The 18911-nt window shown below is 36.8% G+C and overlaps 2 protein-coding genes across 8 annotated transcripts in view; one reads left to right on the top strand and one right to left on the bottom strand.

Moving 5' to 3' along the window:
* Nucleotides 1–9195, top strand: part of LOC103883559 — an 87636-nt gene extending 78441 nt beyond the window's left edge. For 4 of the 7 annotated variants that reach the window (XR_001901651.2, XR_001901650.2, XR_001901649.2 and 1 more), the window contains exons 3-4: nt 3435–3556; nt 7058–7917. The gene's annotated coding sequence lies outside the window, so the exon portion shown is untranslated. Of the gene's footprint in view, nt 1–1006; nt 1133–3434; nt 3557–4796; nt 5203–7057; nt 7918–8838 lie in introns of those variants that run through there. The other 3 variants (XR_645840.4, XR_002521484.2, XR_001901644.3) reach the window with 3 other exon arrangements.
* A 4479-nt stretch (nt 9196–13674) lies between these two features.
* Nucleotides 13675–18911, bottom strand: part of LOC101022063 (olfactory receptor 2B6) — a 69113-nt gene continuing 63876 nt past the window's right edge. Inside the window, 1 exon segment of the mRNA XM_017957683.3 lies at nt 13675–14781. Coding sequence (XP_017813172.1) covers nt 13827–14756 — 930 coding nt within the window. The 5' untranslated portion in view covers nt 14757–14781 and the 3' untranslated portion in view covers nt 13675–13826.

The raw sequence follows: 18911 nt of genomic DNA, 5'->3' as shown, positions 1-18911 counted from the left end.
AAGATAAAAATAAATAAATAAATAAATAAAATAAAATAAAAATAAATAAATAGAAAAACATTTAGAGTTTAAAAAAAAAAAAAAAGAAGTGATTACAACGATCTCAACTTGTCAAGAAACAACCTGACAAGCCCCAAACTCTCTTCTCTGCTTTACATTCTAGTTTTTCTCTCAAGATAAAAGAGGAACAAAGCCATATGATTACTTTTCTTACAATTTGATTGAAGTGATAGAGTAATGGTGTTGCACTACTTCAGAAAATGGTAAAATGGAGTAATTGCAATAGGGTAATTAAATTGTAGAGAAAAGAGGCAATTGTAATAGCACATAGTATTCCCATTCTTCCTCTGTCTACCTGCCATTTGGGACAAACACCTGGTGTTCAGCAGGCTTTCTGGAGCTGTCAACCAAAACTCCAAGACAAGGATGTCCTGCTGACTCCAGAAAATAAACAAGGCAGATTTGAAAGGTCTTATAGACCCAGATGGGGGAAAAAATGGAGGGGTAATATCTTAGGATCAAAAGCCGTACCTGAAAGTTGGCATAACATATTTTCTTGCAAAGATCATGGGGGTTGCATGCTCCCTTTGGGTAATTAACTAGTGCAGCAGAAGGAAATAGAAGAGTAAATTCTTGTGGGAAATCATGGAGTCATCAGGGAAATCATCAGATGATTGGGAATCAAAACTCTTAGGTCCTTTTTTAGGTTTTAGTCTGGGCCATAGCTGTTCATATCCTTAAACTTTGACTTTTTATTTCTATGGTAAAATACTCTTGGTGTTTGGTGAGGCAAAAAAGTAAATTTGGCAAGATAGCACAAATATGAACAGTATTTGAATACTTCTTTGTACTTAAATTGAGATTTTTGTCAGTTTTCTTAGGAAAGAATATTGAAGTCTAATTTATTTATATTTTAATATAATTTTCAATTGAAAATTATATTAAATCCAAAGAGTTTTTTTTTTTTTTCTTCCATTGTCACTGGATTTGTAACTTTTATTTACAGGTTCGATTGGCAAAGTTACTGGAATGTATGACATACAAAATAAACACATGAAATTTGGTTGACTGATGCTCATAAAATTATATTCAAACAAAAAACTGAAGTCACACTGATTACCCTTTGGAGAAGGTAAAATTGGCCCCCAAGAACCTCCAAAATCATAATATTGTCTCTAAGAGAAGTTAAGGATTACAGAGATTTCTTTAAGAATGGCTCATAGCTTAAGAAGAAACATTGAGCACATTCATTGCTGTGAGAGACTAAAGCTTACATTTTCCTCAAACTGATGTTATTTGAAACTCATGACTGACCCTAAAAAAAATTATTTCAGGCCGGGTGCGGTGGCTCACACCTATAATCCCAGCACTTTGGGAGGCCAAGGCAGGCAGATCACGAGGTCAGAAGATCGAGACCACCCTGGCTAATACAGTGAAACCCTATCTCTACTAAAAATACAAAAATTCACCGGGCATGGTGGCACGCACCCTTAGTCCCAGCTACTCAGGAGGCTGAGACAGGAGAATTGCTTGAACCCAGGAGGTGGAGGTTGCAGTGAGCCGAGATCATGTCATTGCACTCCAGATTGCATTGAATCTATAGATTGCTTTGGGTATCATAGACATTTAAACAATGTTAATTCTTTCAATCCACGAACATGGATATCTTTCCATTTATTTGTGTACTTTTTAATATACTTCAACAATGTTTTATAGTTTTTATTGTAGCGGTCTTTCACCTCCTTGGTTAAATTTATTCCTGGGTATCTTTTTTTGTAGTGATTATAAATGGGATTGCTTTCTTGATTTTTTTTTTCCAGATAGTTTGCTATTACACTACTGAGTTTTGGATACTGATTTTGTATATTGCAACTTTACTGAATTAGTTTATTGGTTCTGACAGTTTTTTTGGTGGTGTCTTTAGGGTTTTCTATATATAAGATCATGTCATCTGTGAACAGGGACAATTTGGCTTTCTCCTTTCCAATTTGTATGTCTTCTATTTCTTTGTCCAGCCTACTTGCTCTGATTAGCACTTCAGTACTATGTTGAATAAATGTTCTAAAAATGGGCATCCTTATATTTTTCCAGATCTTAGAGATTGGAAAATCTTTCAACTTTTCCATATTCAGTATGATGTTAGCTGTTAGCTTGTCATATATGGACTTTATTGTTTTGAGGTATGTTCCTTGTACACTTGGTTTGAGAGTTTTTATCATAAAGCCTATTGAATTTTATCAAATGCCTTTTATTTGTCATGTAATTTTTGTCCCTGATTCTGCTAACATGATATATCATGTTTATTGATTTGTGTATGTTGGACCATCCTTGCAACCATAGGACAAATTTCACTTGATCATAGTGAATGATCTTTGTAATGTGCTATTGAATTTGGTTTGCTATATTGTTAAGAGTTTTTGTATCTATGTTCATTAGGGATATTGGCCTGGAGTTTTCTGGTTTTGTTGCATTTTGTCTGGTTTTAGTATAAGAATAACAATGGCCTTGTAGAATGGGTTTGCACGAATTTCTTCCTCTTCAATTTCTAAAATACTATGATTTACATAAATATGCAAAGATAACAGGAGTTTCAAATAAGTGAATTTTTAATTTTCCCTGTTTAGTCTTGTAAAAATAAAAAAGTTAACATATAACCATATGAAAATGTAATATATAATTATGACTATATGTTGCTTTAACATTTATAAGTGTTAAATAAATGTTGGAAGTAAATTTTTAAAATTAAGCTTCAGTTTAATGTCATTTGTTTTTTCATGTTTTCTCTGTCTTCTAAGTAAAAAGGAAAGATACTCAACCCACTAACTCATTTAACAATTGACTTATTGTCCCTGACAGTTAAGTTCTGAAGGAGATGAGAAAAAAAGATGGAATTATAGATTGGAGAGACTAAAGAATGAGAAATGTTTGGATTTATTGATAAAAGAAGTTTTTCTTAGGCCATCTTTTTCTGGTAAAATTAAAAGATGGTTACATTTACTCATGTGATTCTCTCTGCATAACTGAAAAATCTTAAGGGAGTCTGAGTGATGACATCGATGGGTAACATTTAAAATTAGAGCAAGTGGGAAAGTGATTTTCAACTTCTGCAGTTCTTTATAAAAGGTGGAAGGAAGAACAAGACCTTAGAGATCTCATTATAATAATTATTAGAATTCAGCTGCCAACAGCAATGATCTTGTTTTCTCCATGTCCACAGGGATCCAGCTCTTGGGAGAGTAGAATCGATTAACATGTTCTGCCTATGCTGCATGCAACTATTAAAAAGTTTCAAATGAGTTTTGTTATAATTCATAAAATGGAATACTCTCTGGGGTTGTCTGCCTTAGAAGAGAAACAGTCAATTAAGGACTAATTACAGTGGAGAGCTAAAGTGAGTCAGCTCCTGTCACTGTTGTCTTCCCTTTGCTTTACAGTTGCATCTTAGAGCTATTCAGCAGCCCTGGGATTTACCCAATACTATTATTCACACCATCGAATCTGAAACTTTCCCAATAGAACTCAAATAATCATCCCCTCACTTCTGGATGGCATTTTGGTGAGTAAAGATTTAGTGAGAGTACCTAGGAAAGCTATTCTCTATCAGTGACTTTTTTGTTCTATGCGTATCCTTCAGGAATAATTCCCATAAAATCTTACAATGCAGAATGACTCTGGGATATGCAATATGTTTCTATCATTAGACATTTTCAGGCACTGTGAAAGACACTTGGGATGTAAATAAATGTTACATATGTGCCCTCAAGGATCTCACAATCCAGAGAAAGGTAAGAATGAGGAAGTTACAATATTGTGTCACAATTACTATCTTATCCAAGACAGTGAAAAAGATAAACATTGGATTATTTATTCTATTATGTTTGTTAAGTGCTTATTATTTTTCCACTCTTTGATATTTTCATTTCCATTAAGTATTGTGTTTACTGCTATATTCCCCCATGTGTAATCCCTTCTATTAAGTATGAGTTAGTCTTATTGATGATGGCAGGAGGCAAATAGGTTACTAGGTGGGAAGGGGCGGGTCTGCAGTGAGTCCCGACCTTCAAGCCAAGAATGGCCTGAAGCCTCGGGACTGGGCTGCCAGTTCCAAATGGAGTCCAAGACATAGAGTGAGAACTTCCTTGATGCCTTTTGGCTAATCAGATGGTTTTTCCGGGCCTACTCATTGACCAATTAACATGTACTTTCTCCATGGACCAATTCTCCCACCCATGGACCAATCAGCATGTACTTCCTCCTTTTCGAGGATGGTTATAACCTTCCTGGGGTTATTCTGAGCCCATAAAAACCCCAGATTCAGTCCAATCCTGCCTGTGAATAGGAGTTACCCACTTCGGGTCTCCTCTCTGCTGAGAACTGTTCTGTTGCTTAATAAAGCTCTTCTTCACCTTGAACACCCTCCAGTTGTCCATGTGACCTCATTCTTCCTGGACACAGGTCAAGAACTCGAGACCCATGGAATGGCAGGCATGAAAAGGGCTGTAACACTTTCCAGGCTGGCTCACTGAGCTGTGGGCAGTGACACACTCCTGTTTGTCAAACTGTGGGAGTGAAACCTGGTGACTGGGGACTCTTCTGAGGGCCCAGACCTCGGGATTTCCCCTACCAGAGCTGTAACACTATAGCCCTGCCCACCTTCACTGGTGTAGGTGGCTGCCCCATGCAATGGGAGGCAGGGTGTGGTTGGGCCAGCCCAGGAGTAGGTTGGAGTGGGATGGTGGGACCGAACCAGTTGTAACACAAACGGGCTGAAACCGACCCTCTCTCCATTCACCAAGCTGCAGGTGGTGTGAACAAGAGAGATGTAGCATGTGCCCCGCCCAACCCTTGGGGTTCTTGTGGCATCGTCAAGTTTTCAGGCACCACCACATTCCCCTCATCCAGGCGCCAGTGCCTGCAGTGGAAGCTGCTTGCCGTACACCTGGTCCAGCCACAGCCTTGCATGGGGTCGGCACCAGGAGCTGCCTATTCCGCCACAGCAGTTGGTGCGCCTGGTTATGTTCAGTGGCCAGACCCCACACTCACTCACACAACCCTCACTACTCTGTGCCTGGCTCACTCTCGGCGGGCATGGGATCTGGGCCGGTAGTGCAAACAGAGTGCAGCCTGCTGAGCCAAGTGGGCAAAATGAGCCCAGTGGGCACGAGCTAAACTCAAGCAGAGGCGCAGATGGCCACAGAGGTTTCTGGCTGGCGAAGTGACACCTGAAGGATCCTGTGACATTATTGACTCACTTCTAACAATTAGAATAAAGCAGAAGTGTTGTGATGTCACTTCCAAGATGTTAGGTTATAAAAAGACTGGCTTTCACGTTGCATGCACTCACTCTCACTCGTTCTGATGGATTACTCATGGTGGAGAAAGATAGCTTCCACGTCATGGAGCAGCTGTATGAATAGGCCTAAATGAGTAACCCTGCAAGTAGGTCTTCTGAGACCAGCCAACTATCAGTGGGTGAGATTGGAAACCCCATTAAGACCTAAGATGCCTGTAGCTCCAGCCAACACTTTGTATCCTTGTGTGAGACCAACCCTGAGCCAGAGGACCCCACTAAGCTGTGCCTCAATTCCTAACCTAAAAGAAACTGTGAAGTAATAAATGTTTGTTGTTTTAAGCTGGTAAGTTTTGGAGTGATTTGTTATGCAGCAATAGATAACTACCTTACCATACTGTCAGGGGAAATTGACCCTGATCAGCAGGAGGAAGCAGGGCTCATTTTAGACAAGGGGCCACAGAAGAATTCATGTGGAGTACAGGAGATCCACTTGGCTACCTCCTGTGTTCCATCATAACTATGAATAGACAGATGCAGCAACTTCAGACTGAAGACAGCATGATTACCAAGGGTTCAGACCTTTAGAAATGAAGGTTTGGGTCACAATCCCAGGTTAGCAATCAAGACCCTTCAAGATGCTAGACGAGGGTAGGGGAGATTGGAATAGATAACTAGAAGATACCCTTGTGAATTTCCACTCAGAAAGAGAAGTCCATGAATACCATGGGAGATCTGCTTTCCTAACATGTTGGGAGAAAAATATCTGTGTGGGTCATGGAATGGATTACAGTGATCAGGAAATTGATGTACTATTCTGTGTCTCAGAAGAAATGAATGAGACTTTCTGCCACTCTGCATCTTTGCTAGCAATTTGTATTGTCGATTTTTAGATTTTAGTTCATTCTAATGAGAATGTAGTGGTATCTCCCTATTTTTTGATTTGTAATTTCCTAACAAAAAATGACATTGACTATCTTTTTACATGCTTATTTGCCATTTGTATTTCTTCTTTGTTGAGGTGTCTGTTCAGATATTTTGCCCATTTTTTAATTGGTTTACGTGTTTTCTTATTGTTGAGCTTTGGCTCACCAATACCTTGGGCAATGATATCTTAAATATTTTTTTCCATTCAGCTCACTGATAACCTTGTTTAGCCAGTCATCAGTTGCCTCCATGCCTACTCTGTCCAGGATCTTCTTGATGTCCTTGGCACTAAGGGAGGTGTTGCTCACAAGGGAAGGTAATAGGTAGGAAGTGAGATAGAGCATCTCAGTGGCAGTGGCAGTGGCAGAGGAGGGGCCTCGTGGGTCATGATATGCATGTTTTGCAAATATTTTCTCCCGATCTGTGACTTGTCTTTTCTGCAACTCTGGAAATAAAGCTAAGGCACAGAACAAACAAAGTTAAATGGTCTATCCAAGAGAAACAGCTGAATCTTAATAAGCTAGTTGGGGTCTGTGATATTTTAACTTGGGGATCCCAAGCTCAGTGGCATCGTATTCAAACTCTGGCAGCCTTTCAGTCAATAGAGAGGTTTGACCTCTTTTGGAGCTCTGTTAAAAAAAGTAAAAGTCATGTTCACTGAAAACTATAAAACATTGTAGAAAGAAATGAAAGATTTAAATAAATGGAAAGTCATCCCATGTTCATGGGTTGGAAAACAATATTATTAAGATGACAAAACCCCCCGAATTGATCTATAGATCCAATGCAATCTGTAACAAAATCACAGCTGGCTTTCTTGTTTTTTGTTTTGTTTTGCAGAAATTGACAAGCTGATCTTAAAACTAGTATAGAAATGCAAGAGACACAAAATAGTCAAAGCAATGTTAATAATGAAGAACAAAGTTGAAGGACTCACACTTCCTAATTTCCAAACTTACTACAAAACAGTTATAAAGAAAGCAGGGTACAGGCATAAAGGTAGACATATGGATCAATGGAATAAATTGAGAGTCCATAGATAAACTTACAGATTTATGGTCAATGGATTTTTGACAAGGGTGCTAAGATAATTTATTGAAGAAAGAATAGTCTGTTCAACAAATGATGCTGGGACAAACATCAAATAGATATGCACATCTAAAAAGATGATACTGGACTCCTTCCTCACACCATACGTAAAAATTAACTCAAAATGGATCACAGACCTAAATGTATGTAGAGGCTGAACTATAAGTCCCTAGAAGAAAACCCAGGTAAAAATCTTTATGGTCTTCATTTACACAGTGGTTTCTTAATACTTAAAGATAAATTGGGCTTCATCAAAATTGAAAAACTTTGTGCTTCAAGGGACACCATCAAGTAATTGAAAATACGGAACAGGAGAATATCTTTGCAAATTATATCTCCAACAAAGACTTGTACCCAGAATATGTAAAGAACTTCTGTAATTCAGTAATAAAAAGACAACTCAACTTAAAAAGTGGGCAAATGATTTGAATACACATTTCTCCAAAGAAGATATACAAATGACCAATAAAAACATGAAAAGATGTTCAATATCACTAGTCATTAGGGAAATAAAAACAAAACCACAAGATACTGCTTTGCAACCAACAGGATGTCTATAATAATGAAGAATGGCAGTACCAAAGTGTTTTCAATAAAGTGGAAACTTAGTATCCTCTTATGTTGTTGGTGGGAATTAAAATAGAGTAGCTACTTTGGAAAACATAGTGGCTGGGTGCAGTGGCTTATGTCTGTAATCTCAGCACTTTGGAAAGTCGAGGCAGGCAGATCATTTGAGGTCAGGAGTTTGAGACCAGCCTGGCCAACATGGCAAAACCCTGTCTCTACTAAAAACACAAAAATTATCCAGGCATGGTGGCGGGTGCCTGTAATTCCAGCTATTTGGGAGGCTGAGGCAGGAGAATCGCTTGAACCCAGGAGGCAGAGGTTGCAGTGAGCTGAGATTGTGCCACTGTACTCCAGCCTGGGTAACAGAGTGAGACTGTGTCTAAAAAAAAAAAAGAAAAAATTAAACATGGTGTTACTATATGGCCCAGCAATTTCACTCATACATAGAATATATACCCAACAGAAATGAAAACATGTGTCTATATAAACTTATACTTAAATGTTCATAGTGACATTATTCATAAAGACCAAAAAGTGGAAACAACTGAAATTTTCATCAACTGATGAATGGATAAATGAAATTAAGTATATCTATGCAATGGAATATTATTTGGCAATAAAACAGAATGAAGTACTGAAACATGTTACAACATGAATGGGCCTTGAAAACATTATGTTAAGTGAAAGAAGTCAGTCACGAAAGACTGTGTATTATATGACTCCATGTATATGAAATGTCTAGAATAGGCTAACGTATAGATATGAAAAGTAGATTAATGGTTGCCAATGGCTTGGGTTGGAAGTGAAGAGCAGGTGAAATGGAAAATGACTGCTAAGGTACACAAGGTTTCTATGGGGGATAATTATAATTTCTAAAATTCAGCGGTGGTGATGATTACAGAATTCTGTGAATGTACTGGAAAACCACTGAACTTTATTTCTTATTTTGTTTATTTTATTTTGAGAGAGGGTCTTGCTCTGGCACCCAGGTTGGAGTGCAGTGGCGCAATCAGGGCTCACGGCAGCTTCCACCTTCCTGGACTCAAGTGATCCTCCCACCTCAGCCTCTCAAACTGCTGGGATTACGGGCATGAGCCACCCCACCTGCTAACTATACTTTTGAATGAGTAAGTTTTATGGTATGTAAATTATATCTCAGTAAAGGTGTTAAAAATGAAACAAGCTTGAACCTGGCAGGGCCTGAACAGTACTTCTAAATGAGAAAGTTTTCTGGTATGCAAATTATATCTCAATGAAGGTGTTAAAAATGAAACAAGCTTGAACTCAGATTGCATCACTGCATTCCAGCCTGGGCAACAGAGTGAGACTCTGTCAAAAATGAAAAAGAAACAAAAAAGCTACAGATTAGGAGAAAATAATTGCTAAATATGTATCTGATAAAAGACTGTGTCTGCAATACATAGAAAAGTCTTGATAATAATAAGACACTTCATTTGACAAATGGGCAAAATATTTGAATGTATATTTTATAAAAGGAGCTGTATAAATGGCTAATAAGTGCATGAAAATACGCTCAAAATCATTAATCACTTGGAAAATGCTAATAAGTACATAATGAGACATTACTACACATACTCTAGAATGGCTATACTCCAAAAGTCTGAAAACATGTGTCGGTTAGGATGGGGAGAAATTAAAACCCTCATGTGTTGCTGGAGAAAAATATAAAATGGTATAATCACTGTAGAAAACAGCTTCGTATTTTGTTAAAAATGTACACATGGATTTGCCATTACAACCTAGCATTTCTACTCCTAGATGTGTGCTCATGAAAAATGAGAATTTATCTATATAAAAAATTGTCTATGCATTTTCATATAAACATACTGAAAATAACCCGAACTGGAAACAATCATAAAGTACAACTGGTGAACAACTGTGTAAATTTACTAAAAGTCATAAAACAATAAAAAGCAAGTTAATGTTATGCTGCTTAATCAGAGGATAATAGGCTACATAGCTTCAGTCTATGAATGTCTATAGATAACTATTCATCCTAATCTTTAATTAAACATTCCAAAACTTCAGAACTTTTGGCTCTAGACAGTTATTTTATTCCTAAGTTAAATTCCTTCTTTATTTATACTCACAGACTCACAGAATCTCTGGGTTAGAAATCATCCTGTAAGTCATGTAATCCAACCATCCTTCCAGTATTTGAATACCATATGAAATATTTCCACAAAGTGATATACTTGAATAACTGTTGCTAAGGAAATTTTATTTTATTTTGTTTTTAAATTATTTATTTATTTATTTATTTGAGATGGAGTCTTGCTCTTGTTGCCCAGGCTGGAATGCAATGACATGATTTTGGCTCACTGCAACCTCCGCCTCCCGGGTTTAAGTGATTCTCCTGCCACAGCCTTCCGAGTAGCTGGGACTACAGGTGTGTGCCACCACGCCTGGCTAATTTTTGTATTTTTTTAGAGACGGGATTTCACCATGTTGTCCAGGCTACTCTCAAACTCCTGACCTCAAGTAATCTGGCTGCCTTGGTCTCCCAAAGTGCTGCGATAACAGGCGTGAGCCACTGTGCCTGGCCAGGAAATTTTATTATTCATGAAGCCAAATCATTCCATTTTTGTTTTTTACTGACTGTGAGCAAGTCCTTCCATACAACCAATATTGTCTCCACATACTTCTTACTAGTTCTTTCTATTTTAGAAACCAACAAATAAAGTCTAACTCCTTTTCTATATGACATTTTCCCAAATGTTTCAAATTATCTGTCATTTCTTTTTCACATTTTGTTTCTCTGGACCTCAATGGAAATGGTTATCATGGATGCAATTTATTACAAAAACTCCCATAAGGATAGGTATATCTGTTATAAGGATTATTATGAGTTGAACTGAATTTGATAATCTACATGTGGTACCATGAATATATGTCCTTAGTTCTATCCTTATGAGAGTCACTGGCAATCTTATAATTTCTACTATTACATAGAATATAACATGTAGTAAAAGCTTTTGCATTGATGTTCAATTTTATTTTTTATTTTTTTAGAGATGGGTCTTGCTATATTGCCCAGGCTGGCCTTGACTCTTGAGCTCCAGCGATTCTCTTGCCTCAGCCTCCAAAATATGATGTGCAGTTTTATTCCCTAAATTTAGTTTACTATTCCTGGTTGGACCTGATTGCTCTTTTATTTGAATATTTATGTCCCATTACAATAAAACCTCTCTTCTTGAGTAATTTCCATTAATCAATTTTTGAGTGAGAATATAGAAATAGATATGAACAAAAAGAACTCTACTATTTTCTGGTTATTCTCTGTATCATAAAATATATATCACAAAACACTTTATAAAAATTAATTTTATTAAAATGAGCTATATGGAGAAATTACAGCCCTTGTGGACAGTTAGTGAGAATGAAAAATGGTGCCACCATTATAGAAAACAGTATAGCAGTTTGTCAAAAAATTAAAAGTAGGATTACCATATGATCTAGCAATTCCACTTCTGGGTATATACCCAAAAGAACTGAAAGCAGGAACTCAGACAGATATTTATACACCCATATTCATGGCAGCATTATTCAACATAGCCAAAAGGTGAAAACAACTCAAATACCTATCAACTGATGAAGAGATAAACCAAATGTGGTATATACATACAATAGAATATTATTCAATCTTAAAAGGGAGGAAATTCTGACACATGCTACAACATGGATGAACCTTAAAGACATTATGCTAAGTGAAATAAGTTAGCCATGAAGAAAAAGCACTCTACAATTTCATTCATATGAGGTATCTAGACTGTTCAAAATCAGATGGAAAAGAGAATAGCAGTTGCCAGGGGCTGGTGGGGACAAAATATGGAATATAGGTAGTTATTTTTTAATGGGTACAGAGTTTTAGTTTCAGGAGATGAAAAAATTTTGGAGATTGACGCTCAATGTGATTGCACTTAATGCCACTGGCTGTACACTTAAAAATGGTTAAACTACCAAATTTTATGTATATTTTATTATAAGTATAAAAAAATCCAAAATACATTCTCCTTAAAAGTGGTTTGTATTAGAAAAATAAATTTCTCAGAATTGCAAAAAAGGAGAGACACAGTTAGTTTAATGTGTCTTGTTCTATATGAATCATTAATATATTTTTTATATTCTCAAGGTAACTGATAATAGCTTAGTTATAGAAGTTACCAGTATAAAATTATACACCAGCATACAAGTATAAATACTAGTTAAAACCAAATCTGCAATTATAAAATTAGTTAAATCAATAAACCTCTCGTTTTAAAAATTAACTATTTCAATTTCTGGAATTCTGTTTTCTCTTCTATGTCCTCATAATTCATCAAACTACACTGACATTGGCTTTGAGATACACATTTGTCTCCAGTAATCTGACCTGTCATTTATTTGGACCTTTAGCAATGAATTAATTTTCAGTGAGAAAATTATTATCTTTTTTTTTTTTTTTTTTTTTTTTTTGAGACAGAATCTGGCTCTGTCGTCCAGTCTGGAGTGCAGTGGCCGGATCTCAGCTCACTGCAAGCTCCGCCTCCCGGGTTTACGCCATTCTCCTGCCTCAGCCTCCCGAGTAGCTGGGACTACAGGCGCCAGCCACCTCGCCCGGCTAGTTTTTGTATTTTTTAGTAGAGACGGGGTTTCACCGTGTTAGCCAGGATGGTCTCGATCTCCTGACCTCGTGATTCGCCCGTCTCGGCCTCCCAAAGTGCTGGGATTACAGGCTTGAGCCACCACGCCCGGCCGAAAATTATTATCTTACGCTTTAAATATACTTTATCACTATTTTGCTTCCATTTATGCTTTTTATGATAATTATTCCCATTAGGAGAGAAAACTGAAGTCAGAACTTGGCAAACCAGATTTATTTCTTTGTTAACATTTTATTATGGCAAAAGTACTGTAGGTTTTGATAAGAAACATGATAAATATATTTTAAGCTACTGTATTTTCTACATGTATAATGCATTAGTAGAAGAAAACAATGGATAAAGAAGGGTAGCAAGGTTGTTAAATTATTATAATGTAAATGAATCACTCAATAACCAAAAGAATCAACTAATAATGTAAATGCATGCTATTTCCTCAGCACTACGATGACTTCTAAAGGTGATGTGGTAAAATGTATGCTGTAGTTTTTGTACACTCAAGAATAAAATATAATTAGACTACTATTATGCAAGACAAAAGTACTAAACAATAAATCTTTGGAAATCATTATATAATGTACTATTTTGGAATCTAAGCTGTAAGTGCTTTAGGGTTTAAAAGAATGGTAGATAATATGATAGTTGGGAGAATTAGGAAAAAAAATTCATGTAAAAGAAAATTAGCTGGACCTAATAAATATCTAGGGTTTGATTTGCAAAGGAAATAAAAAGAATGCTTTCATTTAGTAGAAAAAACATGACTACAGAAATATGGTAAGAAAATGGAAAATCTGGTTATAATTTTAGAATAAAAATTATTATAGATTTCCTTATTATGCTGATGTGGGAGTGGAAATTTTAAAATTAGAATTGTTAACCCAGATCCAAATTTGAAGTGGTGGGGTTTGAGAGTTTCAGTGAGCCTCCTTTAGTGTGTGTGTGCTTTTGTGTGTGTGTGTGTGTGTGATATTGGAGAAAGAAATTCTGGCTTTTCTAAGGGTCTAAGTTACACTGAATTGTACAAGCATTGATGGGATGTTTGACAAACCTTGAAGATGTTGTGATTACAATTTTTGGTGAATTGGAAGGTCAATTCTGGGGGCTTGTTGAATGAAAACATTTCGGCAACAGAAGCAAATATAGTTCTTCGTCAAGGAAATTTTATTTGAGGGAGATTACAATTGTTCTCTACAGTAATGACAAAAGTAGGACAACTTGCAGAGAAATTAGTAAGCTAAGTAAACATTTTGTCTTTAGCAAAGCTTATCATTTGCATGTTTCTTATTTCTTGATTAGAAGACTCTTGCAACCAACCTTTTAAAGGCTTCCTTTACCTCTTTGTTCCTAAGTGTATATATAAGGGGATTCAGCATGGGTGCAATGATTCCATAGAAGAGAGAAACCATCTTTCCTCGGTCCTTGGAGCGGGGTGAAGGTGGTTGCACGTACACGGAGATAGCTGTACCATAAAAAAGTGACACCACAATTAGATGGGAACCACATGTCCCAAATGCTTTTTGTCGACCTTCAACAGACTGTATCCTCAACACTGCTCGGACAATAAAAGCGTATGATATAAGGATGAGTGTTAGGGGTATTAGATGGAAGAGCACACTGACAAGGAATAGTTCAGCCTCATTTGCTGTTGTCTCAACACAGGATAACTTGAGCAGTGCAGGGACTTCACAGAGAAAGTGATCTATCACATAAGGGTCACAGAATGGCAGCTGGAGAGTCAGGGTAGACAACCACACTGAGTTACCAAAACCAGTAATCCAGGATGCAGCTGCCAACTGGAGACAGAGTCTCTAGTGCATGATAACTGAGTAATGGAGAGGCTGAAAAATAGCTACAAACCTATCAAGGGACCTGACAGCCAGGAGAAGACATTCAGTAGCCCCCAAGGCCAGAAATATGAAAAGCTGAGCTACACAGCCGCCATAACTGATTACTTTTCTGATGCTGCATAAATTTACTAGCATTTGTGGGACTGTACATGTGGTGTAGCAAAGATCCAGGAGTGACAAATTGATAAGAAAAAAATACATAGGGGTATGGAGTTTGGAGTCCAGGCGTGACACTAGAATAATGGTCAGATTGCCAAAGATGGTCATGACGAAAGAAATCAAGAAGACCACAAAGAGTAGAAATTCCAGCCAAGGTCGATCTGAGAAATCCAGCAGAATAAACTCCTGTATGATGCTCTTATTTACCCAATTCATGATTAATGTTTCAACTCTTGGTTTCCTGAAACAGAAAAATTCAGGAAGTCAATTAACACCCATTTGTTGACTATTTCAGTTACTTATAGTCATTTTACTACCTGTTTGAAGATATTTACAGAATTGATATTGCTTGTTTTATGACATGAAAAATATACAGCTGAAAATCCTCATAATTACCAAAGTATTTCTAAAATTTAATCTTTTTATATCTGTATCATCACTGCAAAAGTGAAAGCTAAAATGTAAAAAGTAGATTCCTGATTTAAACAACTATCACAAAATTTGTTCTTTGATCTTTTGTCGTTTGGTTAATCTTTCTAATACTTTCCACATAGATAGCTATTTTTAGATTCAGTCATAATCCCTAACACATTTTTTTTCACTCTAATTTCTCAATGCTAAGGAAACTGTCTTGTCATCTGAAACAAAGAATTTGTTAGTTTCTTACTTTTTTTTATTTCAATAGGTTTTTGGGGAACAGGAGGTCTTTGGTTACATGAATAAGTTCTCTAGTGGTTATTTCTAAGATTTTGGTGCACCCATCACCTGAGCAGTGTATACCGTACCCAGTGTGTAGTCTTTTATCCTTCAGCTCCCTCCCGCCCTTTCCCCCAAGTCCCCAAAGTCCATTGTGTCATTCCTCATAGCTTAGTTCCCACTTATCAGTGGGAACATACAACGTGAAACAATTAAAATTATTTAGACCACCTCAAAAACTATACATATAGGCTTTAGCAAGCTATTAGACACATCTCAAGGAAACATCTTTTGCCTTCTACGACTTTATCAAATCAGAATAAAAAGATATTAGCATGGAATTTGGAGGCAGATAATCTGGGTCCATGTCCCTACTAAATAAGTCATTAGTTATATCCTCCTGGGATTATTTCTTACTCTTTGTGAGCTTCAAGCTTCTCATCTATAAAATGAGTGTAATAGTGCCTTCCTGGGATAGTGGTACAAAGTGTAGACAAAAGGAACTGTAGTCATCTTCTGATGCTCAGAGAAAAATTATGTATGATTTTCAGAACTCTAAATGTCCTAGGGTTGCCAATAAAAAATGACTCTGTGAGTTAAAATTTATCTTCTTATTCTCTCCACAGCTCCAATACCATCAACTTTAACAACAGAGATAATAATAACTATCTGATGTGAAGTATAAATGTGATCTTTAATGTAAATTGCCTGGCATAATGGCACACAGCAATGTGAATGAAAGTATCATATGATACAGGAACTCTGAGACATTCAAGGCAGAGGCTGTTCAGAGTCCTAAATTTGCTAAGTACTAATATAAGTCAAAGCTACCCGTTAAAAATTTCCAAGTCATCTATCTTGCTAACGCCACCCTCTATTGTTTTATTATTATTTTGTTAGTGTAAAAGTGTAAGTTTAAGGATAAGATCACAAATTTTAAATTATTATTCAATATGTATTTTAATTTTGCTCACTTATTCTACAGTTGTTAGTATAGAATGGGAGGGAAAGCTTTTATAGCCTCTCAAATGAGTCCCAATGCTATGCAGCTGTCAATAAAATTAGGAATGTGGTATAGATATAAATTCAGATATAGCTATAAATGTACAAAAATACTCAAATCCTCAAGGAAAAAAACAAGTTCCTGAACATGTATTTAGCGTGCGTCCCTGTGTTTACATAAGGGAATATAATATATTGGTCATATTCATATATGTATAAAATTACCTAGAAGGATACAGACGTGTTAAAAGTTGTTACTTCTGGGGAATGGAAATAGAAAGAGGGAGAAAAATCAGATTTTGATATTTGACTTTATCCTTGCTCTTTCTAATTTTTAATAAATATTATAATGCCTTTTATTATTAATAAAAATTATTATATATTACATAATTACTTTAAGTGAGGACACATTCATACTGTATGTTTTACTATAAAGACAAGCATTGCTTTAGACTTTATAACTGAAACAATCTTATATGAATTTAGACTTTTATCTCTTAACAGATTTTTAAAAAAGAATCTACATTAATCTACATGGACATTTTCTAAAGACTGGACTGCAGGGACATTGGGCATTCGGCATCTTATTGACAAAAAAAATCGAAAAGGGTTGCCACTCATTATAGGAATTCTGAAAAGCAGAACAAGTGGAATCCATAGAAAGAAATTTCACAAGTTCACAATTTCCTTGCGTTAACAAGTGTTGGAAAATACCCTCAGTCTATATAATTAGGGTGACTGACTGCATATCTCAGTTTGCCCAGGACTGCGAGTTTACTCCTGCTGTTCTGACACAATTACTAATAGAACCACTCAATCTTCAAAAGGGTTCATGTTTGGGTGATAAGTTATAAGTCTCTCTAGCTGTAATATTGGAGACTAAAATAATTTTCAAATTATTGTTCAAGAGCTACCTCATCACTGAGGACACTGCATATGCTTTCTCCTTACTTGTGCCAGTGGCTTTCCCTGACCAGCCCTGTATCTGGCATTTCTCTGCCTAGAATTCAGCCAAAAACAAACTCTCCAAGAAGCCCTGACTAATGACAATTCTAGAAGGGAGGAATTCAATTAACTTCTCACCCTTTCTCACTGAGGTTCAGCAATTACAAAAGTATTAAATGCACTTCTGTTATAGGTAATGTCCATGATCCACAGCAGTAAGGGAAATTTTGCCCCAAATTTCTCCTGCAGGAGAAGAAAAGTACTGGGGAGACTGCAGTGCGACTCATTCTTATATTCTGCTCTGCTCATTTTTGGGGCAAAATTTCGCCATCTTTCAAATATCTAGTAACCTCAATACATATCCACTCTAAAAAAGAGAACTTTTGTTAAAAAGTTGAAAAATTGGCTGGGCGTGGTGGCTCATGCCTGTAATCCCAGCACTTTGGGAGGCTGAAGTGGGTGGATCACCTGAGGTCAGGAATTCAAGACCAGCCTGGCCAACATGGTGAAACCCCGTCACTACTGAAAATACAAAAATTAACTGGGTATGGTGGCACATGCCCGTAATCCCAGCTACTCAGGAGGCAGAGGCACGAGAATCACTTGAACCTGGGAGATGGAGGTTGCAGTGAGCTGAGATCGTGCCACTGCATTCCAGCCTGGGCAACAGAGTGAGACTCCATCTCAAAAACAAAAATGTTGAAATATTATCTTGCACACAGAAGTTTCAAGTAATTTGAATTGTTATTCTTATCACTATCATTGGATTGGAAGGACTTGTTAACAATGGAAACAAGTAGGAAACTTGTATCTTGGAAATCCTTGCAGATAACATAACCAGTTATTTCGCGGATTACACCTGTGCTGATGGTAGTGCCCAGTCATGGCTGACACCTCAAAAGGCTACACAATCTATTCCTCTGGTCCTGAATAGAATTCTGTTTACAGCATCTTCGGAAGATATCATTCTCATTTTGAGTTAACAAGCTTTCCTTTGGTCAAGATAGGAACATATTTTAATAATGCGAGACAAAAGGGATCAGATAGCATAGCAACTGTGTTACAACTGCAGGTAAGAAAAAGTGAGTATTGGGCCAGGTGCAGTGGCTTCTGCCTATAATCCCAGAGGGAAGCTAGGGCAGATTGCTTGAGTCCAGGAGTTCATCCTGGGCAACATGTTAAAACCCTGTCTCTACCAAAAATACAAAATCAGCTGGGTGTAGTAGCATGTGCCTATAGTTTCAGCTACTCAAGAGGCTGATGTGGGAGGATTGTTTGAGCCCAGGAAGTTAAGGCTGCAATGAGATATGATTGCATCACTGCACTCCAGCATGGGCAACAGAGACCTTGTCTCAAAAAAAAAAAAAAAAAAAAAAAAAAAGCAAAAACAAAAGTGAGTATTGTAAAAACCAAGAGCTGAAAAGGTTTATTTGGACTTTTAGAACTTTTATCTACATATAACTCAGGATATTTTTAATTTTATTGCCCGAATAAATACAATCACCACCCGTTTGCTTGTATATTAGTTGGGATTGCATCCATCAGCTACATACTGAAGTTTTTCAGTACATGGCTGACAGAGGATTCAGAATAATGAGGTTCAGCAAAGTCCTGAAAATTTTATTTTAAGCTGTTTACTATGGAATGAGCATTGAGATAAGAAATATGACAACAGCTGTAGTTTAGATGCTGCTACTAAGTCACTTCACAACTGGGCAAGTTACTCAA

Source organism: Papio anubis, chromosome 6, assembly GCF_008728515.1.
Source record: "Papio anubis isolate 15944 chromosome 6, Panubis1.0, whole genome shotgun sequence".
In the NCBI taxonomy this organism is placed as follows: Eukaryota; Metazoa; Chordata; class Mammalia; order Primates; family Cercopithecidae; genus Papio; species Papio anubis.
Note: the sequence above shows the minus strand (reverse complement) of the source record. Positions and strands in the feature narration are given on the sequence as shown.